The sequence below is a fragment of the Misgurnus anguillicaudatus genome, chromosome 8 (assembly GCF_027580225.2).
Source record: "Misgurnus anguillicaudatus chromosome 8, ASM2758022v2, whole genome shotgun sequence".
In the NCBI taxonomy this organism is placed as follows: domain Eukaryota; kingdom Metazoa; phylum Chordata; class Actinopteri; order Cypriniformes; family Cobitidae; genus Misgurnus; species Misgurnus anguillicaudatus.
In genome coordinates, this window is record NC_073344.2 from 20,205,396 (window position 1) to 20,231,124 (window position 25,729).

The 25,729-nt window shown below is 36.5% G+C and overlaps 1 protein-coding gene across 1 annotated transcript in view; it reads left to right on the forward strand.

The window, feature by feature from the left end:
- Positions 1–332: 332 nt before the first annotated feature.
- sycp1 (synaptonemal complex protein 1) overlaps positions 333–25,729 on the forward strand; it is a 32,111-nt gene continuing 6,714 nt past the window's right edge. Inside the window, exons 1-17 of the mRNA XM_055213094.2 lie at positions 333–406; positions 1,233–1,283; positions 9,123–9,238; positions 12,328–12,586; positions 20,436–20,579; positions 20,721–21,515; positions 21,837–22,085; positions 23,605–23,620; positions 23,927–24,047; positions 24,136–24,217; positions 24,314–24,357; positions 24,516–24,680; positions 24,820–24,887; positions 24,962–25,035; positions 25,164–25,222; positions 25,304–25,370; positions 25,504–25,577. Of these exons, the coding sequence (XP_055069069.2) occupies positions 12,370–12,586; positions 20,436–20,579; positions 20,721–21,515; positions 21,837–22,085; positions 23,605–23,620; positions 23,927–24,047; positions 24,136–24,217; positions 24,314–24,357; positions 24,516–24,680; positions 24,820–24,887; positions 24,962–25,035; positions 25,164–25,222; positions 25,304–25,370; positions 25,504–25,577 (2,175 nt within the window). The 5' untranslated portion in view covers positions 333–406; positions 1,233–1,283; positions 9,123–9,238; positions 12,328–12,369. The remainder of the gene's footprint in view (positions 407–1,232; positions 1,284–9,122; positions 9,239–12,327; positions 12,587–20,435; positions 20,580–20,720; positions 21,516–21,836; positions 22,086–23,604; positions 23,621–23,926; positions 24,048–24,135; positions 24,218–24,313; positions 24,358–24,515; positions 24,681–24,819; positions 24,888–24,961; positions 25,036–25,163; positions 25,223–25,303; positions 25,371–25,503; positions 25,578–25,729) is intronic.

The window sequence follows — 25,729 nt, forward strand, 5'->3', positions numbered from 1 at the left end:
GGAAAATAAGTCAATTATAAAAAAGGGTGTATTTTTCTCATATTTCCATTAAAAAATATATATATTAGGTGGTCTCATGGTAGATTACACCATTTTTGAGTGGGTAGCAAAATGAAAAGTTTGGGAACCACTGATCTAAACCATCCAACTACAAAAGACAAAATAAATTTGTCTTCTACACAGAGATAGTCCCACTCCATAACTTATTTTAAATATTGTGCAAGTAATAAAAAATACAAATGCAAATGTGGCAGAAAATGTGTTTTAAGTTTAGAAACATCACAAGTTCCCCCTCCTTTGCCTCACAATGGTTTGGTCCACTGCCTGCTTTGCTTTGCTTCCCCGTTTAGCTCATTTAAGTCCGGTGAGAGAGGACGAAGTTCAGTACAGTAGTTGTGAAACTCCAGTAAGTCGGCTGTCAAAGCTATTTTATTCTCTTTAAACATCAGAAGAAGTCATTATTTTCATTTAACAGCTCATGCTAAATCATTATTAAATTAATTATTACAAAAATTACAATAATATCGATGTAATTTTCCTTGAGTCCACTATATGCTCGAGATTACGCAAACTTTTATGTAGCAACAGTCATTACGTTTGAAATTAAGTTCAAATTTAATTGTTGGCTTGATTGTAAACAACTTTAAAAACGTTGCAATAAAAAATGGTTTTGAAGCAGAATTTTAAGCTTTTCTCTATGTACACATATCCATAAAAGTACAATATTGGTTGTATTATTTGTGTCCCCATTAGATGTAATAATTTACGCCCATGCAACGTGCTTAGAGACGACACACTTAACATTTAGAATTCAGAATCTGCTAAAATAATCAAACCCATTAACAAGCTATTTAACTATGGTATATACAGCTCAAATGTCGATACAGATTGCACAGGAATGTCTCTATATGAATGTGTAATTATTTCAGTGAATTGCATTCAACTGCAAATAAGCAATCTCGCCTCTGTAATCATTTATTTGTGTACATGCTTTACAGCCTGTTTGCTTTATTCTCATTCTGTGTAAATAACAGGTTGGGACATAACTGCGCAGATTGAGTCTATGTGGACAGACATTAGCTATGTAACATATGTCCTGAAACACTGTGATCTACGTCCACGTGGCCTCAATTGACCCCTAGTGGATTGTGAGATCCAAATTGGCTGTTTGATATATGGCCGGTCCTGGTTAACAGTGTACCCGTCTGTCAATTCTCTTCATTTCTTTCAAGGTCAGACATTCTCTCCTGCTGGACAAATTAGAGATGGACTCATTATTATAGGTAATGTTTCCGCACACACATGCACACTTTTAAAAATAAATGTGATAAATATGTATTTTGCAGCGATGCAATAAAATCAGGGGTTTAGGTAGTCTAGTATTGGACTGGTTCTGGGTGTGAGTTTGGTATTGAGCCAGTTCTGGATTTTAGGATGACTGGTATTAACTTGGTTCTGGATTTTAGAAAGTATGGTATTGGCCTGGATCTGAGTTTTAAAAATTCTGTATTGGCCTGGTCCTGAGTTTTTGGGTACCTGGCATTGGCCCAATTCTGGGTTTAAATAAGTCTGATAATGGTCCAATATGGGGTATTAGGAAATGATATTGGTCTGGTTCTGGTTTTAGGGGAGTCTGGTTATTGGGCGGGAAAGTCTGATATTGGGCCGGTTTTGGATTTAGAAAATCTGGTATTGGCCCTGGTTCTGAATTTAGAAATGTTGGTATTGGCCTGTTTCTGGGTTTTAGGAAGTCTGGTATTGCCCTGGTTTTGGGTTTTAGGGTGTCTGATATTAAACCAGTTGTGGGTTTTAGGAAGTTTGGTATTGGCCTGGTTCAATGTGTTAGGAAGCCTGGTATTGAACTGGCTCTGGGTTTTAGGTTGTCTGGTATTGAACCAGTTTTGGAAAGTCTGGTATTGGCCTGGTTCTGGGTTTTAGGGAGTCTATTGTTTGGCCTGTTTCTGAGTTTTAAAAAGTCTGATATTGGCCTGGTTCTGGGTTTTAGGAAGTATATTATTAGGCCTTTTTCTGAGTTTTTAAAAGTCTGGTATTGGCCCAGTTCTGGGGTTTAGCGAATCTGGTATTGACCCAGTTCTGGATTTTAGGAAGTCTGGTATTGACCTGGTTCTGTGTTTTAGGTTGTCTGGTATTGAACTGGTTCTGGGTTTTAGGATGTCTGGTGTTGAACCGGTTTTGGGTTTTATGAAGTCTGGTATTGGCCTGGTTCTGGGTTTTAGGAAGTCTGGTCTTATCCCGGTTCTGGGGTTTAGGAAGTCTGGTATTAACTTGATCGTGTGTTTAAAAAGTCTGGTATTGGCCTGGTTCTGGGTTTTAGTGAGTCTGGCATTAGCTTGATTTTAGGTTTAATAAAGTCTGGTTTTGACCCAGTTCTGGGTTTTAAAAAGTCTAGTATTGACTTGGTTCAGGATTTTAGAGAGTCTGGAATTGGCCTGGATCTCAGTTCTAAAAATTCTGTATTGGCCTGGTTCTGGGTTTTGGGGTGCCTGTCATTGGCCCGATTCTGGGTTTTGGGAAGTCTGATAATGGCCCAATTTTGGGTATTAGGAAATTATATTAATCTGGTTCTGGGTTTTAGGGGAGTCTGGTTTTGGTCTGTTTCCGGGTTTTAGTGAGTCTGGTATTAGCTTGATTCCGTGTTTTAGAAAGTCTTGTTTTAAACTGTTTCTGGGTTTTGGAAAGTCTGGTATTGGCCCTGGTTCTGAATTTTAGAAATTTGGTATTGGCCTGGTTCTGGGTTTTAGGAAGTCTGGCCTTGGCCTGGTTCTGGGTTTTAGGAAATCTGGTATTGCCCTGTTTCTGGGTTTTAGGGTGTCTGATATTAAACCGGTTCTGGGTTTTAGAAAGTCTGGTATTGGCCTGGTTCTGTGTGTTAGGAAGTCTGGTATTGAACTAGCTCTGGGTTTTAGGTTGTTTTGTATTGAACCGGTTTTGGGAAGTCTGGTATTGGCCCGGTTCTGGGTTTTAGGTAGTCTAGTATTGGCCTGGTTCTGATATTTAGAAAGTCTGCTATTGGCCCAGTTGTGGGTTTTAGTGAGTCTGGCATTAGCTTGATTCTAGGTTTTATAAAGTCTGGTTTTGAGCCAGTTCTGGATTTTAGGATGACTGGTATTAACTTGGTTCTGGATTTTAGAAAGTCTGGTATTGGCCAGGATCTGAGTTTTACAAAATCTGTATTGGCCCGATTCTGGGTTTTGGGAAGTCTGATAATGGCCCAATTTTGGGTATTAGGAAATGATATTGGTCTGGTTCTGGGTTTTAGGTGAGTCTAGTTTTAGCCTGGTTCTGGGTTTTAGGAAGTTTAGTTTTGGCCAGGTTCTGGGTTTTAGTGCGTCTGGCATTAGCTTGATTCCGGGTTTTAGAAAGTCTTGTTTTGACCTGGTTCTGGATTTTAGGAAGTCTGGTTTTGACCCTGGTTTTGAGTTTAGAAATTTTCATATTGGCCTGGTTCTGGGTTTTAGGAAATCTGTATTAAACTGGTTTTGGGTTATAGTATGTCTGGAATTGAACCAGTTTTGGGTTTTATGAAGTCTGGTATTGACCTGGTTCTGGGTTTTAGGAAGTCTGGTCTTGTCCCCTTTCTTGGCTTTAGGAAGTCTGGTATTAACCTGATCGTGTGTTTAAAAAATCTGGTATTGGCCTGGTTCTGGTTTAGTGAGTCTGGTATTTCCTTGATTCTGGATTTTAGAAAGTCTTGTTTGGACCCAGTTCTGGATTTTAGGCAGTGTGGTATTAACTTGGTTCTGGGTTTTAGAAAGTCTTGTATTGGGCTGGATCGGAATTAAAAAAAATCTGTATTGGCCTGGTTTTGGTTTTTTGGGTGACTGGCATTGGCTCGATTCTGGGTTTTAGGAAGTCTGATAATGGACCAATTTTGGGTATTAGGAAATGATATTGGTCTGATTCCGGGTTTTAGAAAGTCTTGTTTTGACCCGGTTCTGGATTTTAGGAAGTCCGGTATTGGCCCTGGTTCTGAGTTTTAGAAATTTTGATATAGGCCTGGTTCTGGGTTTTAGGAAATCTGGTACTGAACTGGTTCTGGGTTTTAAGATGTCTGGTATTAAGCTGATTGTGTGTTTAGAAAATGTGCTGTGGGCCTGGTTCTAGGTTTTAGTAAGTCTGGAATTAGCTTGATTCTGGGTTTTAGAAAACCTTGTTTTGACCTGGTTCTGGATTTTAGGAAGTCTGGTATTAACTTGTTTCTGAGTTTTGGAAATTCTGGTCTTGGCTCTGGTTCTGAGTTTTAGAAATTTTGGTAATGGCCTGGTTCTGGGTTTTAGGAAGTCTTGTCTTGGCCCGGTTCTGGGTTTTATGACGTCTGGTATTAACCTGATCGTGTGTTTAAAAAGTCTGGTATTGGCCTGGTTCTGGGTTTTAGTGAGTCTGGCATTAGTTGATTTTGAGTTTTAGAAAGTCTTGTTTTGAACCAGTTCTGAATTTTAGGAAGTGAGTATTATCTTGGTTCTGGGTTTTAGAAAGTCTGGTATTGGGCCTGTTTCTGAGTTTTTTACATTTTGGTATTGGTCTGGTTTTTGGTTTTAGGAAGTCTGGTCTTGGGCCAGTTTTGGGTTTTAGGAAGTCCAGTATTAGCCAGGTTCTACGTTTTAGGAAGTCTGATATTAACTTGGTTCTGGGTTTAGAAAGTCTGGTATTGGCCTGGTTCTGGGTTTTAGGTTGTCTGGTATTGAACCGGTTCTCGTTTTTAGGTTGTCTGGTATTACACCATTTTTGGGTTTTAGGAAATCTGGTATTGGCCTGGTTCTGGGTATTATGAATCTGTTATTGGGCAGGTTCTGGGTTTTAAAACGTCTGTTACAACCTGGTTCTTTTGGTTTGCGTTTCTGGTATTGGCCTGGTTCTGGGTACCACACTTTCTTAAATCTAAGGGGGTCAAGGTCAGTCCTGCTAATTTACACACGCTTGTGTCTGTATTTTTTTATCTAACATGTATCACAAGAGTGATGACAATTAACCTCAGTGCACACCGAAGCTAATAAAATGCTATAAAGGTCAAAGTCTCCTCAATGTCCCCATTTGACACGAAGTGTCATGTTTAACCGTCACGGCAACAGAAATCTGTGACGTGTAATAAATAGATGGAAAGAGACACACAGACTGCTTTGGACTCGCCTAAGTTGAGTCTTTGAACATCCTTCTTCCTACAGTACAAACTTCATATATGGCCCTGTAAGGAGTGTCACAAAGCACATCCTTTTGACATTTAGCTTGATGTGCTAAACAATAGACTCCTCCACAGGAGAGCTCAGACTTCTCTATTCTTTCATTTCCTTTTATGATTTGTTTATTGTCAAAGCTGTTTATCTCCACGCACATGCGTGCTTTACCCTGGATGTGTGGTCGTCAGATCTTCTGCAGGTTCGGGCATATAGACACGCAGAGTCCACTACTGCTCCACCTTTAGCTGGCCTGCGCACAAACCTTCCTGAGATGAAGGGGAAAACTATTGATCGTTCGCAATGTTTTTTACTACGAAGAACAGGCAAAAGTAAATATTTTGGGTGTGAGTCACGTCCAGCACACTAAAAAGAAAGAGCCTTATTCATTGAAAGCCAAGTAGTTTATAGTTCAACTATAAAGGTACGTGGAGATCGTTTTACAGCTGCATAAAAAAAGTGTTGTGTAACAATTGCCGTAGTTTATTCGCACAGGGGAAATGTGTCTCGCAACATTGTCAGCTTGGTTCTTCAATGGTTATTCTTGGTCTGTTTTTATCCGGCGCATGAGAAAATGATGACTCTGCCTGTTGATGCTGCAGCAGTTGGTGCAGATTCATTTATTCTCTAGGTTGTGTTGTGGTACTTGTATGGTTCAACTGAGAGGTTTCTATGAAAGATCCTGGGTTTTAATCAGGATTAAAAACTGCACTGTAAAAAATATGCAGCATTTTTGTCAAATCTACACATATTTTATGTATTTTAAAGGGACAGTAAGTAGGGTTTTAAGTGTTTTATTAATCATAATCAATGTCTTTATTCATAAATATGTCCTCGTTGGTGCATGACCTCTGCCAGTGATCTGGCTTTTCTTTGTAAGGTTAGAATTTCTGCTCTTTACTTACATTGAACAGATAAGTCCAAGGAGGCTTCCATGTCATTCCGCCATACTGATAAACTATAATAGCAGAGAGGGACAAAAAGCACTAGCCTACCAACGCGTTTTCAATCAGAACAAGTGAACTAGTTGAAACGGGCAAGGAGATCAGCGATTACATAACGGTTGCAACATGCATTTGACAAAGCGAGGTGCTAGAGAGCACTATTCGTTTGAATGCAAAATACAATTTCACCACTAGATGGGGTTAAATCCTACTTATTGCCCCTTTAACTTATAAAATCAAGTTGAAGTCAATTAACTTTATTTGTTAAGTTATGTCAACTTTTCAGAAGCCAAAACTTAAAATAGTAGGTTCAATTGACTTGCAAAACCAAGTTGTTTTAACATCATGCTGCATTATTTTTACAGTGTGAGAATGTTTTACAAATAAAATTGCTACAACTCTGTATATATATTATATATATAAAAAATTATATATTTAAAAATTATATAATTTTTTATTTTTTTTATATATATTTTTTAATAACTCAGATTGACGTAATTTCAACTTACTATTATTTATCTTGACTAGAGATTAGTTGTTATAACTATAGATGAGTTGTTATAACTTATAAAATTAAGTTAAAGATTTTTTCAACTAAATTTAGTTTTAAGTTGTAGCAACTCATCTCTTGTCAAGATAAATAATAGTAAGTTGACATGACTTGTAACAAAAAACTTAGTTTCAACTTAAAATAAATCATTTTTTTATTGTCTTTTTGTAGTCTAAAGGACCTTTGGCTGTTAAATGTTCTTTAAGGAACTATTTAGCCAAAAATGGTTCATCTATGACATCGTGAAGCAACTTTATTTTAGGAGTAAAACTTTAATAACTTTGAATTAAGATTGCAAATGGGATGCACAAATGTTTTTATATATTATTCCCGTAAATATGCTATTTTGGGTAACACTTTACAATACAGTTGTATTTTATATTAATGCTTTAGTTAACATGATCTAACCATGAACAATACTTTTACAGCATTTATTATATATGTTAATTTCAGGTTTTACAAATACATTTTTAAAGCAAATGTTGTTATAAATGAGTTATTGCACAGATTAACATGTATAACGAAAATTATATTGTTCATTCATTGTTTGTTCAAGTTAGTTAATGGATTTAATGTTTAACAATCTTATTGTTTGTTGAGGTTATCCATTTTGCTGGCTTTGTTTAATGTTTTGACAGTATTGAGCTTACATTGTTTACAAATGGTCTTTGTTTGGATTTATGGTTACATAAAACATTTTACAGATCAAATCTAATAAAAAACATCCACTGACTCTTTCTAATGCATCCTGTTAGAAAAAAATGTCAAAATATTTACCCCAGCTGTCACTGGGACAGTACCCTTTACAAACGTCCATATTAGGTACATATACACTCACCTAAAGGATTATTAGGAACGCCATACTAATACTGTGTTTCACCCCATTTTGCCTTCAGAACTGCCTTAATTCTACGTGGCATTGATTCAACAAGGTGCTGAAAGCATTCTTTAGAAATTTGAAATGATTCGAGCTCTGTGACATGGTGCATTATGCGGCTGGAAGTAGCCATAAGAGGATGGTGGTCATAAAGGGATGGACATGGTCAGAAACAATGCTCAGGTAGGCCGTGGCATTTAAACGATGCCCAATTGGCACTAAGGGGCCTAAAGTGTGCCAAGAAAACATCCCCCACACCATTACACCACCACCACCAGCTTGCACAGTGGTAACAAGACATGATGGATCCATGTTCTCATTCTGTTTACACCAAATTCTGACTCTACCATCTGAATGTCTCAACAGAAATCGAGACTCATCAGACCAGGCAACATTTTATCAGTCTTCAACTGTCCAATTTTGGTGAGCTAGTGCAAAATATAGCCTCTTTTTCCTATTTATAGTGGAGATGAGTGGTACCCGGTGGGGTCTTCTGCTGTTGTAGCCCATCCGCATCAAGGTTGTGCGTGTTATGGCTTCATAAATGCTTTGCTGCATACCTCGGTTGTAACGAGTGGTTATTTCAGTCAAAGTTGCTCTTCTATCAGCTTTAATCAGTCCCATTCTCCTCTGACCGCTAGCATCAACAAGGCATTTTCACCCACAGGATTGCCGCATACTGGATGTTTTTCCCTTTTCACACCATTCTTTGTAAACCCTAGAAATGGTTGTGCGTGAAAATCCCAGTAACTGAGCAGATACTCTGACCGGACCGTCTGGCACCAACAACCATGTCACGCTCAAAATTGCTTAAATCACCTTTCTTTCCCATTCTGACATTCAGTTTGGAGTTCGGGAGATTGTCTTGACCAGGACCACACCCCTAAATGCATTGAAGCAACAGCCATGTGATTGGTTGATTAGATAATTGCATTAATGAGAAATTGAACAGGTGTTCCTAATAATCCTTTACGTGAGTGTATACATTTGGTACCAATATGTATCTTTGAGGCGCTAAAAAGCTCTCAATGTGTACCTCTGAAGAACTCTTTAGGTACAAAGGTGTCCTATTTGAAAGGGTGCTGCCCCATTGACAGTAAGGGTAGTTTGACATTTTACTGTAAAAAATTGTTGGGTTATTTCCAAGCCAGAGTTGAAACAAGCGGTTGCATTAAATTAACCCAGAAAATGCCAACAATGGGTTAAAACAACGGAGCATTTTGGGTTAAAACAACCCAACATAGGTTGAATAACAACCCAACATTAAGTTTGTTTTCAGCGTTGAAAATAACCCAGCATTTTTTAGACTGTACAGACTATAAAATGTAAAAAAAATGTTTAAAGGTTCCTCAGAAAACCAATAATGGTTCTTCTATGGCATCGTTGTGAAGAACCCTTTAAGAACCTTTATGTTTAGATAAATATTTAATAAGTTTAACGTCTTAGGCAGTAATATCTCTAAATATTTCAAATGGATGCATTTATTTATAATGTTCAACCTTTGTTTGACATTTCTTTGATGTGTTACAATCAACAAATTTGTTTTCCTGTCATTGCAGTTCAATGTCCTGTTGGGCACGGGGAATTCAATTCAAATGCCAACCCAAGAAGTGAAAGGAAACCCATTTGTAAATTCTGAATGCCCCATTTGCTTTAGAAGAAAGACTGCTGGCAGGTAACCCGTTTTCCTTTCTTGCTTGTTTCGTTGTTCCTCTCATTTCCCTCAGCGAGTTTAAGAAATTTCATCTAATAACAATGACCTCTGCACTGCGAGCGATTTACCTTGTACTGGATGCCAAAGCAGGAAAAAAGCTCCTGTTCTGAACATCTTATGCAATCCCATTTACAGCTGTCAATGAGATTAGCACCATAAACAATTGTTGCACTCAGAGAAAAGGATTTGAGTCTTAAGGAAAGTGTGTGTGTGTTGCAAATCTCCAGCCTACTAGATGGTCATTACTTTATAATGAACAGGTTAGATGAATCATTCCTAATACAAAACTACCAGCATACAGTAGCAGAGAAACCATAGCCCCAATTACTATATAATAACTGTTTGTTGAATATATCGACACAATCAACTGGCAATGTACGTGCTATCTCAAAGACCCCACTTTGAAGCGTGTATCCTCCAGAGGGAGACCTCCGCGGTCATTTCAATGGGTGGATTGAACAAAGGATAAAGAGGTGGGGACACAAGTGGGCATTGTGGCAAATATCAGCGAGCCAATAGAAACCCGTTTTGGATTCTCTGTAACTTTGGAGAGTCAATAAGAGCTGAAGTTTTAGCTTATATTTTACTGGCCGGTCGACCTCTGTGGTTTATACGCATAATTCAGAAACTCTCCTTGAACCAGACTGCACCCCTAAAATGCCGCTCATCCTCAAGTTGGAGTAAAAGAGTGCTCTGGAATTTTTTATTCAAAGAACTGTGCCAGAAAGGTAGGAGCGCTTTTTTGTGCTATGTGTGAATCTTGATTGAATGCGCTAAAACGTCCAGGCTTTCAACATGTCAAGGAGCCGCTAAACCTGTAAAGTGATTCATTTCATTCTCACCTCTCTTTTTAAACCATACGGCATTTCAGCTGAATAGGATGATGTGTTTTGCTAAAGCCACCAAACTTGCAAGCGATACTTACTATTATTAAATGGCTCTCTGGAATGCTTGATTCTGATTGGTCGAAAGTGACACCTGTGCTGGTTTCATGATTCTTTTAATAAATAAATCAATATTTAAGGTCAGTGTATGCATGCAACTTATTTCCATGGTGTGTTTACCAAATAATATTAAGCTAACTGTGGTTTTACTAAGAAAGTCTATTAAAAGAAAAATTGATATTACAGGAAGTCATCGTAGGTAATATCCTTGGTCAGATATTAAACATTTAAAAAACATAAGCAATGACATCCCCTCAAGATCATTGTAGGCTGGCAAAACAAATCCAAAAGCAAATTTTGAGAGGCTTAAAGGCCAATGTGAAAAAAAACTCATTGTTATAAGACTCCTCTCACTGACATAAACCTCTGATCCTTCTGTAATATTGTAAGTCACATTTTCATTTTGGAGGGCATGTACGCTTTAAAAGCCTCCTGCTGTGGCTTTACAAATCCTTGATGCGCTCAGGTCGGCGGCGAGGTTTTAAAATGTAAAGGCACTGAGAGTCTTTATGTACCGTCTGCGTTTCCTTTGAACGCTTTTCTGCCACATATGTGCACTTTGGTGTCTTAATAGTGTCGGGTTTGATTCTGTGTCTTGATGTGTGGAGCTTTGATGTTTCAGATTTTCTCTCATAAAAGTTTTGTGCAGAAAATTATTTCTTTCCTGACTATACCCATACGACAAAAAAAATAAATAATTCAAATATAATATTTAAATGTATAAAAATATACAAAAAATGGCCATAAATATATGTGCTAAAATATATTTTGAAATATGTTTACAAAAATGTATTTTTCACCAATATATTTTTCGGCCATTTTCTGTATTTTGAAATATTTTTAAAAAATAAATATTTTATATAAGTTCAAATTAAATTTAAAGTGTGTAACTGCAAAAATATACGTATCATTTTATATTTTATACTTGCATTTAATGCTTATACTTTATACATTTTATAAAAACGTTTATATTTTGGCATTATAATGGGATGTAAAATTAGAAATGCATTTGTTAGCCCCTGAAATGTGAATATATGAAGGTTAAATATATTTTCAAATTCAAAAATATATTTAATTAAGCTTTACTTTCTACAAAATGTATTTAAAATATATTTAAAACATATTTTTGGCCAGAGAAGTGGGTTTTTTTTGGGGGGGGGGTATAATTTTTGCTGGTGCTTTTCTAAGGCACGACTAATAGTTCAAACACTGATTTATTTTGTGTTTTATTGCTAATGCGGTTAAAAAACTTGAATCTTTTTGTAAAATTAATTTCAGAAATGCAAGATAATTCTTCCTTATCTCATCTGCAGATGCAATCAAAATTTTGTTGAGCATTTGTTTTCAGTATATGTGGGTCAGTTACAAAAACTGAGATGAGAAATTCAAAAATCTTAAAAAAAACAAACTTGTTTTTAAAGCATGCACACAGTGAATTTATGTAGATTTTTTGCAATAAAATAATACATTTGCACCATTTGTATGAAAGTTAAGACTGAATGGATGAAATTGCGTCAAAGAATGAAAAATATTAAAAATTTTATCCACATTGGTGGCATGTAAGCATAATCATCAAAAAATAATTATTTTAAAATATTATTTCATTAGTTATTTCTAAATGCACATTTTAAGTTTTTGTAATATTTGTCCTGACATATACTGAAAACAGCTCTGTTTTTTAAATAATCTTTGACAAATGATGTAAAAATGTATGTAAAAAATCATATTGCACTAAACTAGATGATTATATTTTATTCCACATTTTTTATGAATATATCCTATTTATATTTTCATTTTAAAAAATACTAGTAGTTATAACAACTGACACAAACCGGTTACACCACATTGACATTTTTGCAATTGTCCCCTAAATATTCTTTCAAAATGAAATAAAACCAGAAATTTTAGACTTGGTCCTCAAAAAAAGAGAATGTATGCAAGTAATCTGCAAATTTATTTTAAAATTTTAACCCTTTTACATTTAATTAAACCATACTGACACAAAATAATTAACGTCACGTCATTGACCCATGTACAGAACTGTAAACATTTTTTACTGGTCTGACCACCAGTGGTCTCACACTTACAGTTTTTCTGTTTCTTTAGTAAGCAACTTTGTAAACACCTGGTCACCTGCACTCAGGAGTCATGGCGCCCGCTGTCGGAGGTCCCGTGGGCTACACCCCGCCAGAAGGGGGCTGGGGTTGGGCCGTGGTGATTGGTGCCTTTATTTCTATTGGATTTTCCTACGCCTTCCCGAAGTCCATCACTGTGTTCTTCAAAGAAATCGAAGTGATCTTCAATGCCTCCAGCAGTCAAGTGTCCTGGATCTCCTCCATCATGCTTGCTGTCATGTACGCAGGAGGTCAGTACTGACAAGTCACCTTCCTTTATGTGATTTTTTTTCCAAAGCGGAGATCAAATCTTTTTAAACATTCCCTGCATGCGAAATTGCTTACTGTAACAGTATTTACTGAATTAAATTACCTATTTACTTATTGTTAACACATTGCATTAGCAGTGCAAACAGTCATGGGTTTGATCCCTGGATCACTTTGGATCATACACTGCAACAAAATGATTGTCAAGAAAAAAATCTTAGTATTTTTGTTTTTTTAGTAAAAATATCAAAAAAATCTTAAATTAAGATGTTTTTTCTTAATGAGCAAAACGACTCAAGAAAATAAGTCTAGTTTGTAGACCAATAAATATACATTTTAAGTGATTTTGTGCATAAAACAAGAAAAAATCTGCCAAAGCAAAAAAAAAAAATTCTTGAATTTTTCTTGAATTTAGTGTTTAAGAAAAATGTTCAAGATTCTTTTGCTTGTTTTATGCACAGAATCACTTTAAGAATTGTTTTTCTTGAAAATCATTTTTTGCAGTGTAGACAGTAAAAATATTAACGACGTGTCTTCATAGACTTCAAAATGTAGAAAAAAGAAGCCAAAATCTAAAAAAAATGGCCTATGACATCTTGTTCCGATGATGTCATTTGGATCCCAAATCTGCACAGCCGCTGTATGAAGTTCCCACCCATATTCCTGTCTAAAGGGGATCGCACACCAGCCGCGCAGCTCAGCTCCGCGCCCTTCTAAAAAAATCGAACACATTGTTTTCTATGAGTATACGCACACCGACGCCGCCAGGTGGCGCCTGTCCGCGCCGCCCAGCTGTGACTAGGAAGTTGCTCAAATCCCTATCGCGCCACTCACATAGTTTAACATTAAATAACATCATATTTGTTCCAAATCATTAACAATTAACATTGGTTGTTAAGGTATATTTTGCTTTTTGAAGTAGACGCTATCTGACGAAGCTCGGGCTATTTAATGTGCACTTCCGGTTTACGTTACATCCGAGTTGTCCTAGAGGCGACGCGGTGCTGCGCGACGCTGAGCTGCGCGACGCTGAGCTGCGCGGCCAGTGTGCGACCCCCTTAACTCAATAACAGTCACACCCCTTTTCAATTTTTACATACTTTTTTTACATAAGAAATAGCTAAAATATCAGAAACCATTTTTGGGAAAAAAAATGTAAATGTAAACTGAATTTTAAGTTTGGCTCATGTCCCATTCGTTCATGAAAGGGGCGGGGCTTATGAGCTATACTGCAGCCAGCCACCTAATTTCTATTTAAACAAGAGATTCTCCACACTCTCCATTTAAGCTAGCGCTGTGATTATGGCGCAGGTAATGACGATCCTAATGCAGTTTATCAATGATTGTTACGCAATAGTAAAAAGGCCTCATTCATTTGTATGGTAGAAATTATAGACGCGCTAGACAAGACTTAGACATCAGCCACCGTCTGCTTTGCTGAAAGATTGAGCTCTGAATGGGCAACTCTATCTCTCTCTGGAGTCTTTCTTCTCAGTCAGCTCTTTATTCTGCAAGTGTCAGATGTTTTCCTTGGAGAGAGATGAGGAGATGAGACGCCTAACTCGGTAGTCACAAAGACTTGACTAACGTCAATAGCGAACCTGTCTCAGGAAGTAGAGCATCGCTGGATGATGCCAAGCTGCACACGCACGCAAGCAAACTGATTCTTTACACTACTGAGCAAATCAAACATGGGTTTAGAAAAGAGAAAGCGTTTTTTTAAGGTTAGATTGTTCTTGACAGTATGGTGTCACATTTGTATTTTATTGCTAATCAAATCTATTGTTTAGATCTACTGCATGCCAATTAGCGTGTACTGTTGTCGGTGCACTTACGCATGCAACCTGTTTTGTAGGCTCTTTAAACATCCAGGTTATAAAACAACATGTTAATTGGCTGTTATAATGTACTGTAGGTCAATGCTATTGTCAACTCAAAGTGGCCCTCTTGAAATAAGCACAACACATTTCAATAGGGTAAGGTTATGGTAGACATTGTATTAGTTCTTACAATAAATATCTAGCCACTAACAAAATCTTAAAGAGCAAGTTTTATCCGATTTACGATTTTACATTTCCTTTAGTGTGTAAGTGTGTATTGGTACATGTTAACGATATGCAAAAGGTTCAAATAATGACGCGAGTTAACGTCTCCAACATAAATCTCTTTTCTTGGACTACAACAAACACACGGATTGTAGGCAATAGTTTACTTCCTGGGCCGGTTTACATGGACATGATTGGTTAGCTTTGAACAAAATCAGAGCGTTTGAGGAAAGCAATATATTTGGAGCATCAAAAATGTACGCTATGTGGAAAGTAATGTGTTTTTTCAACCATAAACCATGCGAACACATTGTTATACCATACAAAATACTGTTGTTTTTTAGCAAAGTAATAGGTACTCTTTAAGACTGAATTTTAAGCACTTTTAACAATAATTAATTATTTAAGAAAATCTATACTAGATGAGGTTTTAAGATGATTTAAGATTTTTGTTTTTCAAAATAAGTACAAATGCCATCTTAAATCAAATTGCTTACAATTTTGTATTCTTAAATGTATTTTTATATAGTTTAAATTAAGCGATTTGAAGCATTTCTGTGGATGGATGGATGGATAGATACTATAAACAGACGGATGGATAGAGAGACACACACACATAAATATATACTGTAGATAGAACAGTTAAAACATTTCTATGGATAGATGGAGGATAGATGGATGGATGGATAGATAAAATAGACAGACAGATGGATGGACGGACGGCAAGATGGATGGATGGATACTATAGACATCTGTGGATGGGTGGATGGATGGATGGATGGATGGATAGATATATGCTATAAACAGACAGACGGACGGACGAATAGATACTAAAACAGACAGATATATAGATACTGTAAATAGAGCAGTTTGAAACATTTCTATGGATAGATAGATGGATAGACGAGATGCTATAGACAGACATGTGACAGATGGATACTGTAAATGGAGCAATTTGAAACATTTTAATGGAAGGATGGATGGATACTATAGACAGGCAGACAGACTGACAGATGGAAAATAAAGCAATTTGGCAATTTTAACTATTTATTTAGATGGATGGATGGATGAATGGATGGAGGGATGGACAGATGGAAGGATACTATATCCAGACAGATATAAAGATACTGTAAATAGAGCAATTTGAAAAGTTCTATGGATGGATGGATAGACGGATGGATAGATAATAGACAGATGGACGGACAAATGGATAGATACTATAGACAGACAGACAGACAGATACTGTAAATAGAGCAATTTGAAACATTTCTATGGATGGATGGATAGATTGACAGACAGATGGTTACTGTAGACAGAGCAATTTGAAACATTTTGATGGATGGATGGATGGATATTATAGACAGACAGACCGACAGATGGATACTGTAGAAAGATAACTATAAAGCAATTTAAACTATTTCTGTTGATAGATGGATGGATGAATACTATAGACAGACAGGCAGACAGATAAGATACTATAGATAGAGGAATTTAAAACTTGGATGGATGGATCGATATACTGAAGGGATGGAGGGAGGGACAGATGGACAGACAGATACTTTATTTATCTTATCAAGCAGCCAAACAACCATACAATATGAAAATACAAATGTATGTAATAAATACAAATTTAAAATGCAATATATTATTTAAATGATTTAATACAAAGCAAAATAATTTAAGGCAGGGTGCATGATCTCTGAAAGCCAATGTTGACATTTGAAATCACCTAAACAAACACACCCCTACCCCAATAGAATCTGGACCTTCATTTAAAAGACGTGCCCATCACATACGCAACCCAGGCAATGATGTCGGTTAGTAGACACGCCCCTTAGTGCTGATTGGCTACAAGTGTGTTTTAGTAGTCGGCCTGACTCTCTTTTCCAAGGTGTTTTTCAAAAATCACGCACCCTGCCTTTAAATACAATACGATTAATACAATACCAAAATAAATATATTTACAAACAATTAATAATACAATTCAATAGAATTTTTAACAATACATCTCTTATTATTCAAGAAGTGGATCCTGTATATACTTTGCTGTATATTATGAGAAAGTCTACAGGACAAAACCCCTTATTCCAGTGTGGTTGAGCGTGGTGTCCATGTGAGAGGCACATGACTTCACATTTGACCCCTATACTCCTACATTGTCCCTTCTGGACCAACAGAATTAATTCCCTACTGTATGCAAAGGACGATACAATACACATGACCCAGATGATTACAGAAGCAACCACGCAAAGAAGATTTCAAGCATTTTGTTCTGAGAACGATGATGAACAGAACCACATGCCAATACTGTATATGCACCACTGCTATAGTACTAATCTACATTGCATGAAGATTTTAATATATTTTATATATATATTTAATAGTATTCATAAGTATTTTCATGCCCACTCTTACAAAGGAATAGATTAGCATTGTTTCACCATGAATCCTGTTGCATGCTGTCCACACCGACAGTATATTGAAATCATATATGTGTTTGACATTCAGTTTTTGTTTTATTGTTTGCTTGCATCTCAACCTTCCCAACTGTATTTTGATGCCCCTCCTGCTCGTTCATGAATACAGCCTCTTTGAATCGCCCCTAAATAAGTCTGGATGCCCTCGAAGCAAAGACTGTCAGATGGCGTTTGCTTTCTTTCCACGCTGGGTTGTTTTGGCATTCCAGTCCAATACATCTTTCCCAGAAAGACCTCTCCTGAATTTTAGCTTGTTGTTGGTGATCCAGGCAGCCCAGGGCTATTTTGCCTATAGCGGGAAAGGTCTAGTTAGGAGGCTATTTACATGAATACCGTAAAATGATTTAAACTGTCATCCCTGAGATTTGGTTAATGTCACCTGTGGGCATGATTGTTTCTTTGTATGCGATTTTAATACCATTAGCTATAAAAGAAAGTGCAGGGAATATAATAATGCTACCTGAATATAATGATGCTATAAAGTATGTCTTTTAATACAATGCAGTAGCAAAAACGCAATGTTGGCGATGTTATTTGCTCTTAGTTAACTATTTAAGTAAACTAGTTATGCAAAAAGTGATGTTTACTTACTCTCTTGTCAAACAGATAACATGCAACAACTCAAACATTTGCTTGTGCCAATACTGCTTAGGGTTGCTGGCTTGGATGCAATGTTTTGATAGCACCATAAGCCAAGAGTTTACACTTGAAAGTGTAAACACATTACAGTCGTATGTGATAGGTTAGGAGAAAGTATTTTAACTAAAGATATGACATATTTAAGCTTTAGCTATCATAAGTAATCATGCTTATTTATAAAAGTGCTTGATCTCTCATTTATTCCTGTAGAAATTCTCAAATCTTGTTGAAGTATTGGCATTTACTTTGAACTTGGGCTTCTGCGTCGAGCTAATGAATTGCATTTTTGCATCAGAAATGTGTTAATGTGTTTATTCATACGGTACATGTTTCGAGGTGGCGCGCTCCCCCCTCTCAGCGAGGTGGATTAGAAACAAGGCAGCCTATTGTACTGGAGGAATGAAGACGTGCATGAGCTCACCATCATTCCCTGGTTTTCACATGATTAACCGATTTCCTTCCTACACCCATGATAGGATTTGTACAAAGTACATTGTAAATCAAGCACGTATCTGGAAATACCTTTGGGAGTGCTCTCTTTGCTCCTCATAGAGAGGAGCATCACGACATATTAGCTCGGTTTGTTAGGGCTAAAGTTTGATGCAGAATGGATTCTGTTATTTGGGAAGATGGTTTAAGGTTTGGTCTGTCAGTATCTGCATTTCAGAGCTAATGTCTTTAAGTCACTGAGTGTATGATGGTGGGAAAGAGCAAAATCTGCAGTTTGATGATTACTGCAGTAATATGCACTATCAAATTTTCTTGTTCTTCTTATATAGAGCTGCAATGTCCTCTAGTGGTGTGAAAATAGATTAACAGCTTACATTTTTACAGTATGAAAATTGATAAATGTAATGCAAATTACGGGTCTTTTGGGGTTAACATGTTTTAAAGAAAATACTTCATAGTGTTTATTAAAATAAATTGGTCTTGGCCTTTTTTGCAGACGTCACCTGTCCTCTTAAAATTTAAAGTTTACATTTTTTAAGTACAATCAAAATTCATCATAATATTTTAAAGTTTTACCTGTTTTGCATGTATTCAACTTGTCAAATTACGCAATTTAAATTTATTTTAAGTTCTGCAGTGCCGGTCGGCCTGGTTTTTTGAGGATGCATTATGCAAAGCTCGTCACAATATTTATTTAGCCCGTCATGTGTGTGGCTCGTCATGTCAAAATATGGGTTCAGCGCGTCATGTTAAAAGTATTGCGGAGGATTTTCTTTTTTCCTCCTGGATCATCAATACTATTGGTTCTCGTAGTTGTCATTCAGAAGTGTTGCGCAATTGCATTTTTAAAAAACTGGACCTTTAACCATGTGCATTATGCGTCTTGTCAAAATAATTGCCTGCTGCATACGCGTTTAAAGTGTTTATGATAAAAGAGACGCTCGGGTGATTCTCACGAAATCCAGATTTAGAAGGTGTCCAGCATCAGAATTTTTAAAAAGCCATTGAAGCCAATTTTTTGCACATATAAGATTAAGGTCTAAACTTACTATAACCATTATTTTTAGAGAATTTAAAAAATATTTCCTATATAATTATTTACATTTTTTAGATTATTATTATCAAAAATTATCATTACCGCAACATGATATTACATTAAATATATGCATTTACAAACTCATGTTTCGGTAATGAGAACTAATAAGTTGTCTAGGTACTATGACAAACAAAATTTCAACTTTTATCTGGAGAGAAAAAAATAAGAACTGCTTACCGGGTAGCCATCTTGAGTGTCACAGTCAATTATGTCCCTTCCAACATTTTTTTTTAAATGTTAGTTCCTTGAGGGCTTAAACAATGATTGAAAATTGTTGCGGAGGATGAGAAAATTAGTCTTGGACACATTTATATTCCTTATTATTGTCACTACATTTACCAATGATCCCCAAATACCACATATTTCTTTACTGTAAATGTTTATAGTATAACATTCACTGAGGCTTTTTATTTTTTAAATGTTTTAATTATAAATATTTCCATGTCAAAGAACCCAAATTCAGTCATGGACACGTTGCGTTAATGAAAATTTTCCCCTTGAATGTGAAAAAAAAAACAAATTGGTTTGTATGATGTCATTTGAAATGATGTGCAAAATAGTACATGAAGAGATGTTTGTAACTGTATGCTTCTTATTTTGATACTCTTACTTTGCATTTACTTTTTTATCAAAATGTTTCATGACACCTCATAAGTCTAATTTCGCGAGAATCACCCGCTCACGTTTACCAGATACTCGCTTAATCTCATGTGTAATCAGAGTTTAGTGTTAAGTTTGTGTCTTGCGAGTATTGTGAACGTTAGCGTCTCTTTTATTATAAACCCTTTCAAACTGTGGCGGCAGTCTTTCAAAAGTACACCTGGAGAGTTCATATTTCTACCTCAGAGTTACAAATTGGTACCAAATCTAAATTGTACATATTAGGACCTTTTAAAAGGATACCATCCCAGTGACAGCCAGAGAAATTTTTTCTAACAGTTTACATCTCACTTGATAATTCAATTTAATATCTTACAAAAATTAACCATGGTTTTACTACCGTTAAACAAAAACGGTAATCAATACATCAAAAAGCATGGTTACAACAAAAAACATTGTTAATTTTCATAAGGGGTTGCAAAGAATGTTTGGAAATCAATTTTGACATGCTTTTTTCCATGCACAGGTCCTGTTAGCAGCATTCTGGTCAATAAATATGGAAGTCGTCCCATTATGATTTTGGGAGGTTTACTCGCGGGAACAGGACTCATTGCTGCCTCATTCTGCAACACTGTCGAGGGCTTGTATTTCTGCGTTGGTGTTGTGGGAGGTATAATTAAAATCAATTACTTTTTTTGCTCTTATCCCAAGCAATTTACAATAACAGCACTCCTGGGGATATTTCACTCTAATGTCACATTTTAATGCCACTTAGAAGAAAGTAATTTTCTTTTGAAATGTTGTATTACAGGTCTGGGATTGGCATTCAATCTCAACCCAGCTCTCACTATGATTGGCAAATATTTCTACAAGAGACGGCCAATAGCTAATGGTATCGCTATGGCTGGAAGTCCGGTCTTTTTATCGACTCTCGCTCCTTTAAACACATGGTTCTACGATCAGTTTGGCTGGCGAGGAAGCTTCTTGATACTGGGTGGACTTCTGCTCAACTGTTGTGTAGCCGGATCGCTGATGAGACCCATTGGTCCGAAGCCTAAGCCGGCTGTTAAAGGGGTCACCGTCAATGGCCAAGCCGCCGAACGAAAGACTGTGATTGAGAAGATCAACAGTTTTATCGATCTCACGCTCTTCAAGCATCGTGGCTTCTTGCTGTACCTTCTGGGTAACACTATCCTGTTTTTCGGCCTCTTCACTCCACTTGTGTTTCTCAGCAATTTCGCCAAGAGCAGAGAAATTCCCAAGGAGAAGGCGGCTTTCCTGCTCTCCGTCCTGGCTTTTGTAGATATGGTGGCACGGCCTTCTATGGGAATAGTGGCTAGCACAAAATGGGTGAGACCAAGGGTGCAATACTTCTTTGCTGCCTCTGTCCTTATGAATGGTGTGTGTCACCTGTTCGCCACTCTATCGACGGACTACGTAGGATTTGTGATTTACTCCATCTTCTTTGGGTTTGCCTACGGGTGGCTGAGCTCCGTGCTGTTTGAGACCCTTATGGATCTGGTGGGAGCTCAGCGGTTTTCCAGTGCTGTCGGGCTGGTGACGATTGTGGAATGTGGGCCGGTGTTGCTGAGTCCTCCTTTACTAGGTGAGTATCGGAGTGTGTTAAACCTAATCATGAACAGCACATTAAATTGCACAACATAAATAATAGCATTTAGCTAATTCTGTTATAATTGCACAGAGAATATTTTATAATTGCATTGCATGTAATTCATTGAGGCACTGCATTAAATTTTTCAAGCTTTTCATATTAAATTGTAACACCGCCAGACCAATTATGATAAACTCTACACTTTCAAAAATAATGGTGCTGAAAAGAAACACAAAACTATGTCCCTATGTATTTATTTACATCCCATTTTTATGATGCATCCCTTTTATGTGATACCTCTGCCTTTACTACTAGGTAAATTCAATGACATTTACCACGACTACAAGTACACATATATTTCCTGTGGAATTGTCCTGCTGGTTGGCGGTTTGTTTCTTTTCGTCGGGATGGGCATCAACTACAGGCTACTGGATAAGGAGGCGAAAGAAGATTCCAAGAGAGCCAAGCTGCAGGGAAGGGAGGACAGTGTGAACAGAGAGCCTGGCAAAGACGTTGCAGAGGCTTTGAAAGTATCCGAAGAAAATACAGCAGAGCATTCTGTGTGATATTTTATTCGTTCATTCATTCTGTTAATCACTAGTGTCAATTCTGTTCATACTTAAAAGAGTAGTTCACCCAAAAATGGTCCCCATTGACTTGACAATAGTATTTTTTATTCTTGCTATGAAAAGTCAATGGACCCCAGTTGTGGGGTGGACTACTCCTTTAATGTCTTAATGAGTGTTTTTTTTATTAATTAAGATTTTGAAAAAGTTTAAACTTGTAGGATGAGAGTTTGTCTCTTTACTTTTTGGAAATGCAATGCATGTGCTGGCAAAAAGGAAGTTACCTTGCATAAAGGACATGTGAGTGAATGATAAGAGAGATTAGTGAATAATGCACAATGTTTAAATATATGCATGCTTTTTAATTGTCATAAAGTACAGCTGTGAATTATTTCAGCAGTATCCACATTTCATTTGCCAATGTCTGTTTTTTTTATTTTTGCACGTCTGTAGTTTATGTATGTATAGCCTAGTGATGCGGTTTGTGTATTCACTGAAAAAAAGAATTTGCTGGATTTACGTAATTCAATTATGGGCATCGGTTCAACACATCTGCAGATACATGTTAATTTTATTTTAAGATAACCTATTTCAATCATGTGGAACTGGTGTCCATAATTGAATTACATAAATCCAACAATTATTTTTTTTCAGTGTTGTCTAAGTGTTGTGTCTTGCCAAACCTGTTTAAATATATATTTAGTTTGTTGCAAAACAATTAAAATTATTATCATTTTAATATGAATTTTATTGACTCCTCTCCTTTACTAGTTCAGTTTTTTCCCTCATGTTCTGTTGAGATTTAATAACTCTTTATATGCTTGGGGTCCCAGAGACTAAACCTTTATATTGGATCACAAATTATTCACGCATGCACTTTTCAGAAATACGACTGTTATTGTTTCTCCACTGGATGCCAGCAAAACACATTATAGACAATACAATAACTGAAATCAAATTAAAAACGTAATTAAATTTCTGTACGCTAGCATGTGAAGATCTCAGGGTTTAAAAACATTATTGCATGTATTTACGTTTTATAGTTTTAGCCCAAACATAATGTACAATTTTTAGATGGAGGTTTATAAAGTTGACATTTTATTTACAATCATTATGTTTTGCAAGCCAAACTTTCCTTTGTGGTCTAACTAAATGGAGGGTTAAATTGTAAAATTTTCTGAAGATTTCTTAAAATGTTGTTCACTTGCCACATATTATCAACATTTTGTATCACTTTAATTATTAGACATCAGGGTTCATTTAAGACCCGTCGCGTCATCTCTGTGCTCCAGTCCATGCGGCGCAGCAGGAACTGACAGTTGAGTGGCGTCAAAGTACCGCGAGAGAACGAAAGTAGATTTCTCCGTATGATTCCTCGATTCGCTCTCGCGGTACTTTGACGTCATCTGTCAGTCAGCTTTTGCAGCTGTACATGAAGCCGAACAAGCCTACAGAGAACCGCGCAATTCATTTTAAATTCGCGTCTCGCGAGATGTCAGTTGGAAACCGTTGAGGAGCTCCGTTAAATTTCTGGTACCCTACAGTAGTCGCTATATTCTCCGCTTATTTGCTTAAAGGTAAAAACATTAACAAAAATCACATATAATCTAAGAAAATAAAGTTTCTTTGTGTAAACGCAATGCTTCACAGATTAACAATAACGAAAAACAGAAATGTTTACCTCAGTTTACGTTACATCGCTTAACGTTACCTCAGCTATTCCAAAAGACATATTGGGAAAAGGCATTAAAGCTGAAGTAAAATCTTATCAGTAGTCTGGAAAAAAACATTTTTCGTACATTTGTAAGGATTTCTATCGTATATTTCGTTATTCCTCAGCATGCAAAAGGCATTCAACTTCAAACTGTTGGTGCCCCCACGAGCTCATCAGGTGTCTGCATTGAAGCCGAAGGAAATAGGCTTGAATGAGGAGAAGTCTGTTTTTTCTTCGCCAGTTCAGGTTGGCAAACTTGTTTCCCCTGTGAATCGGATGCAAAAATGCTTTATTATCAAAATTATGTGCATATATTACGTGATAATCTTTGTAGGGTTACAACAAGTGTTCAGATATGGAGACAAGCCTTCCATTTCCATCCAAAATGGTGCTTCCTACAAGGACACCAAGAGCTGGTAATATTAAAAGAAGTTAAAGGTGTATCATGTAAGGTGTAAATATAATTAAAAACCTTGAAGGCAATTGTCTAACAAGCTTAACTCTTCCTATAGATGTTACTAAGAAGGTTGCAGTGATACCAATGGAAAAAGAAGAGGTGAGCTGATTCTATATTTAATAAATAAATCAACACAAAATATAAAATTAATTTATTTTATGTATGGGTTTAATGCAAGCTTATCTATTTATTGTGATATAAAGTGTAATATATTAGTGAATGGTGCTTATGTATTATGGTGGTTTTGTACATAATAGACATCATTAAGATCCAGCCAGCTGTTCTCCAGATTGCTCGATGAAGCCGAGAAAATCAAAATGTGGAAGTTCAGAGTCGATTCTGAGATTTCACAAAAAGACAGGAGGCTTCAGGAAAACAGGAAAACTATCGAGACACAGCGGAAAGCTATTCAAGAGCTTCAGGTAAATCTCATTAGCCTGGCAGTACATTTACTTTAGTGTTTGTTTGTTATTTATTTACTGTACTTACCTCCCATCCACCCCATACAAATAATTTCTGTTTAGAAGTCATACATTTTTTATGATGTCCATTATGTTTCAGTTTGCTAATGAAAGTCTAAGCATGAAACTAGAGGATCAGCTTAATGAGAATGAAGACCTTCAGAATAAGTATGTACAGCATGGGAAATATTTCTCACCACCATGTGACATAATGCGAGTAATTCTGTGTTTATCGCTTGCAGAAGTAATGCAACAAGGAATTTGTGTAACATACTGAAGGACACATTTGAGAGATCTGTTGACAAAATGAGTGTGTGTAAGTGTGATTACATATTTTTGATATGGCTTAAAATAAACACAAATATCAACTTTAATGTGTTATTCATATAAATATATTGCTGATTATAAGACAACAATCATATATTTTGTATTGCGTCTAAACAGTTGAGGTTGAACGGGAAGAAACTCATGATCTATTTATACAAAACAATGAGAATATTCAGGTAATTATATATGTTTTTTGCAAGTTCCAACTCTATATTTGGAAAACACTTTTGATGGCACTGTTATTTGTGTATTTGCAGAGGATGGGGGCAGCTTTTGAAACTCTTAGGAAACAAGCAGAGGCCGATCAGCAGGATATGTTGAAAAGTGCCAATCTTTTATTCATTTTGTCTTATTATTTTTGATAGTCAAAGAAAAATAAGCATGAACTGTATTTGACACTTTAAATCATTGTAACCTTGCTATGTTGAATTCATATTAAAATGCATATGCCCTACAGTGAGAGAATGCCTCACACAGTTGGAGGATCTTAAAATGAAGTTTGAGAGTGATTGTCTTGTAAAAGAAAAGGAGGTTGGTGCCATTGCTCATACATTTAAAATAACCCCTTTTTGCCTGAAGAGGGCAGCATTTGCTTGAATAATCTTTTGGTTGAATAATCTGTCATAGCACTTGGCTGTGTTTGCTTTCATGTTTCTAACCTCTTGTCTTCTTTGAACATGTTT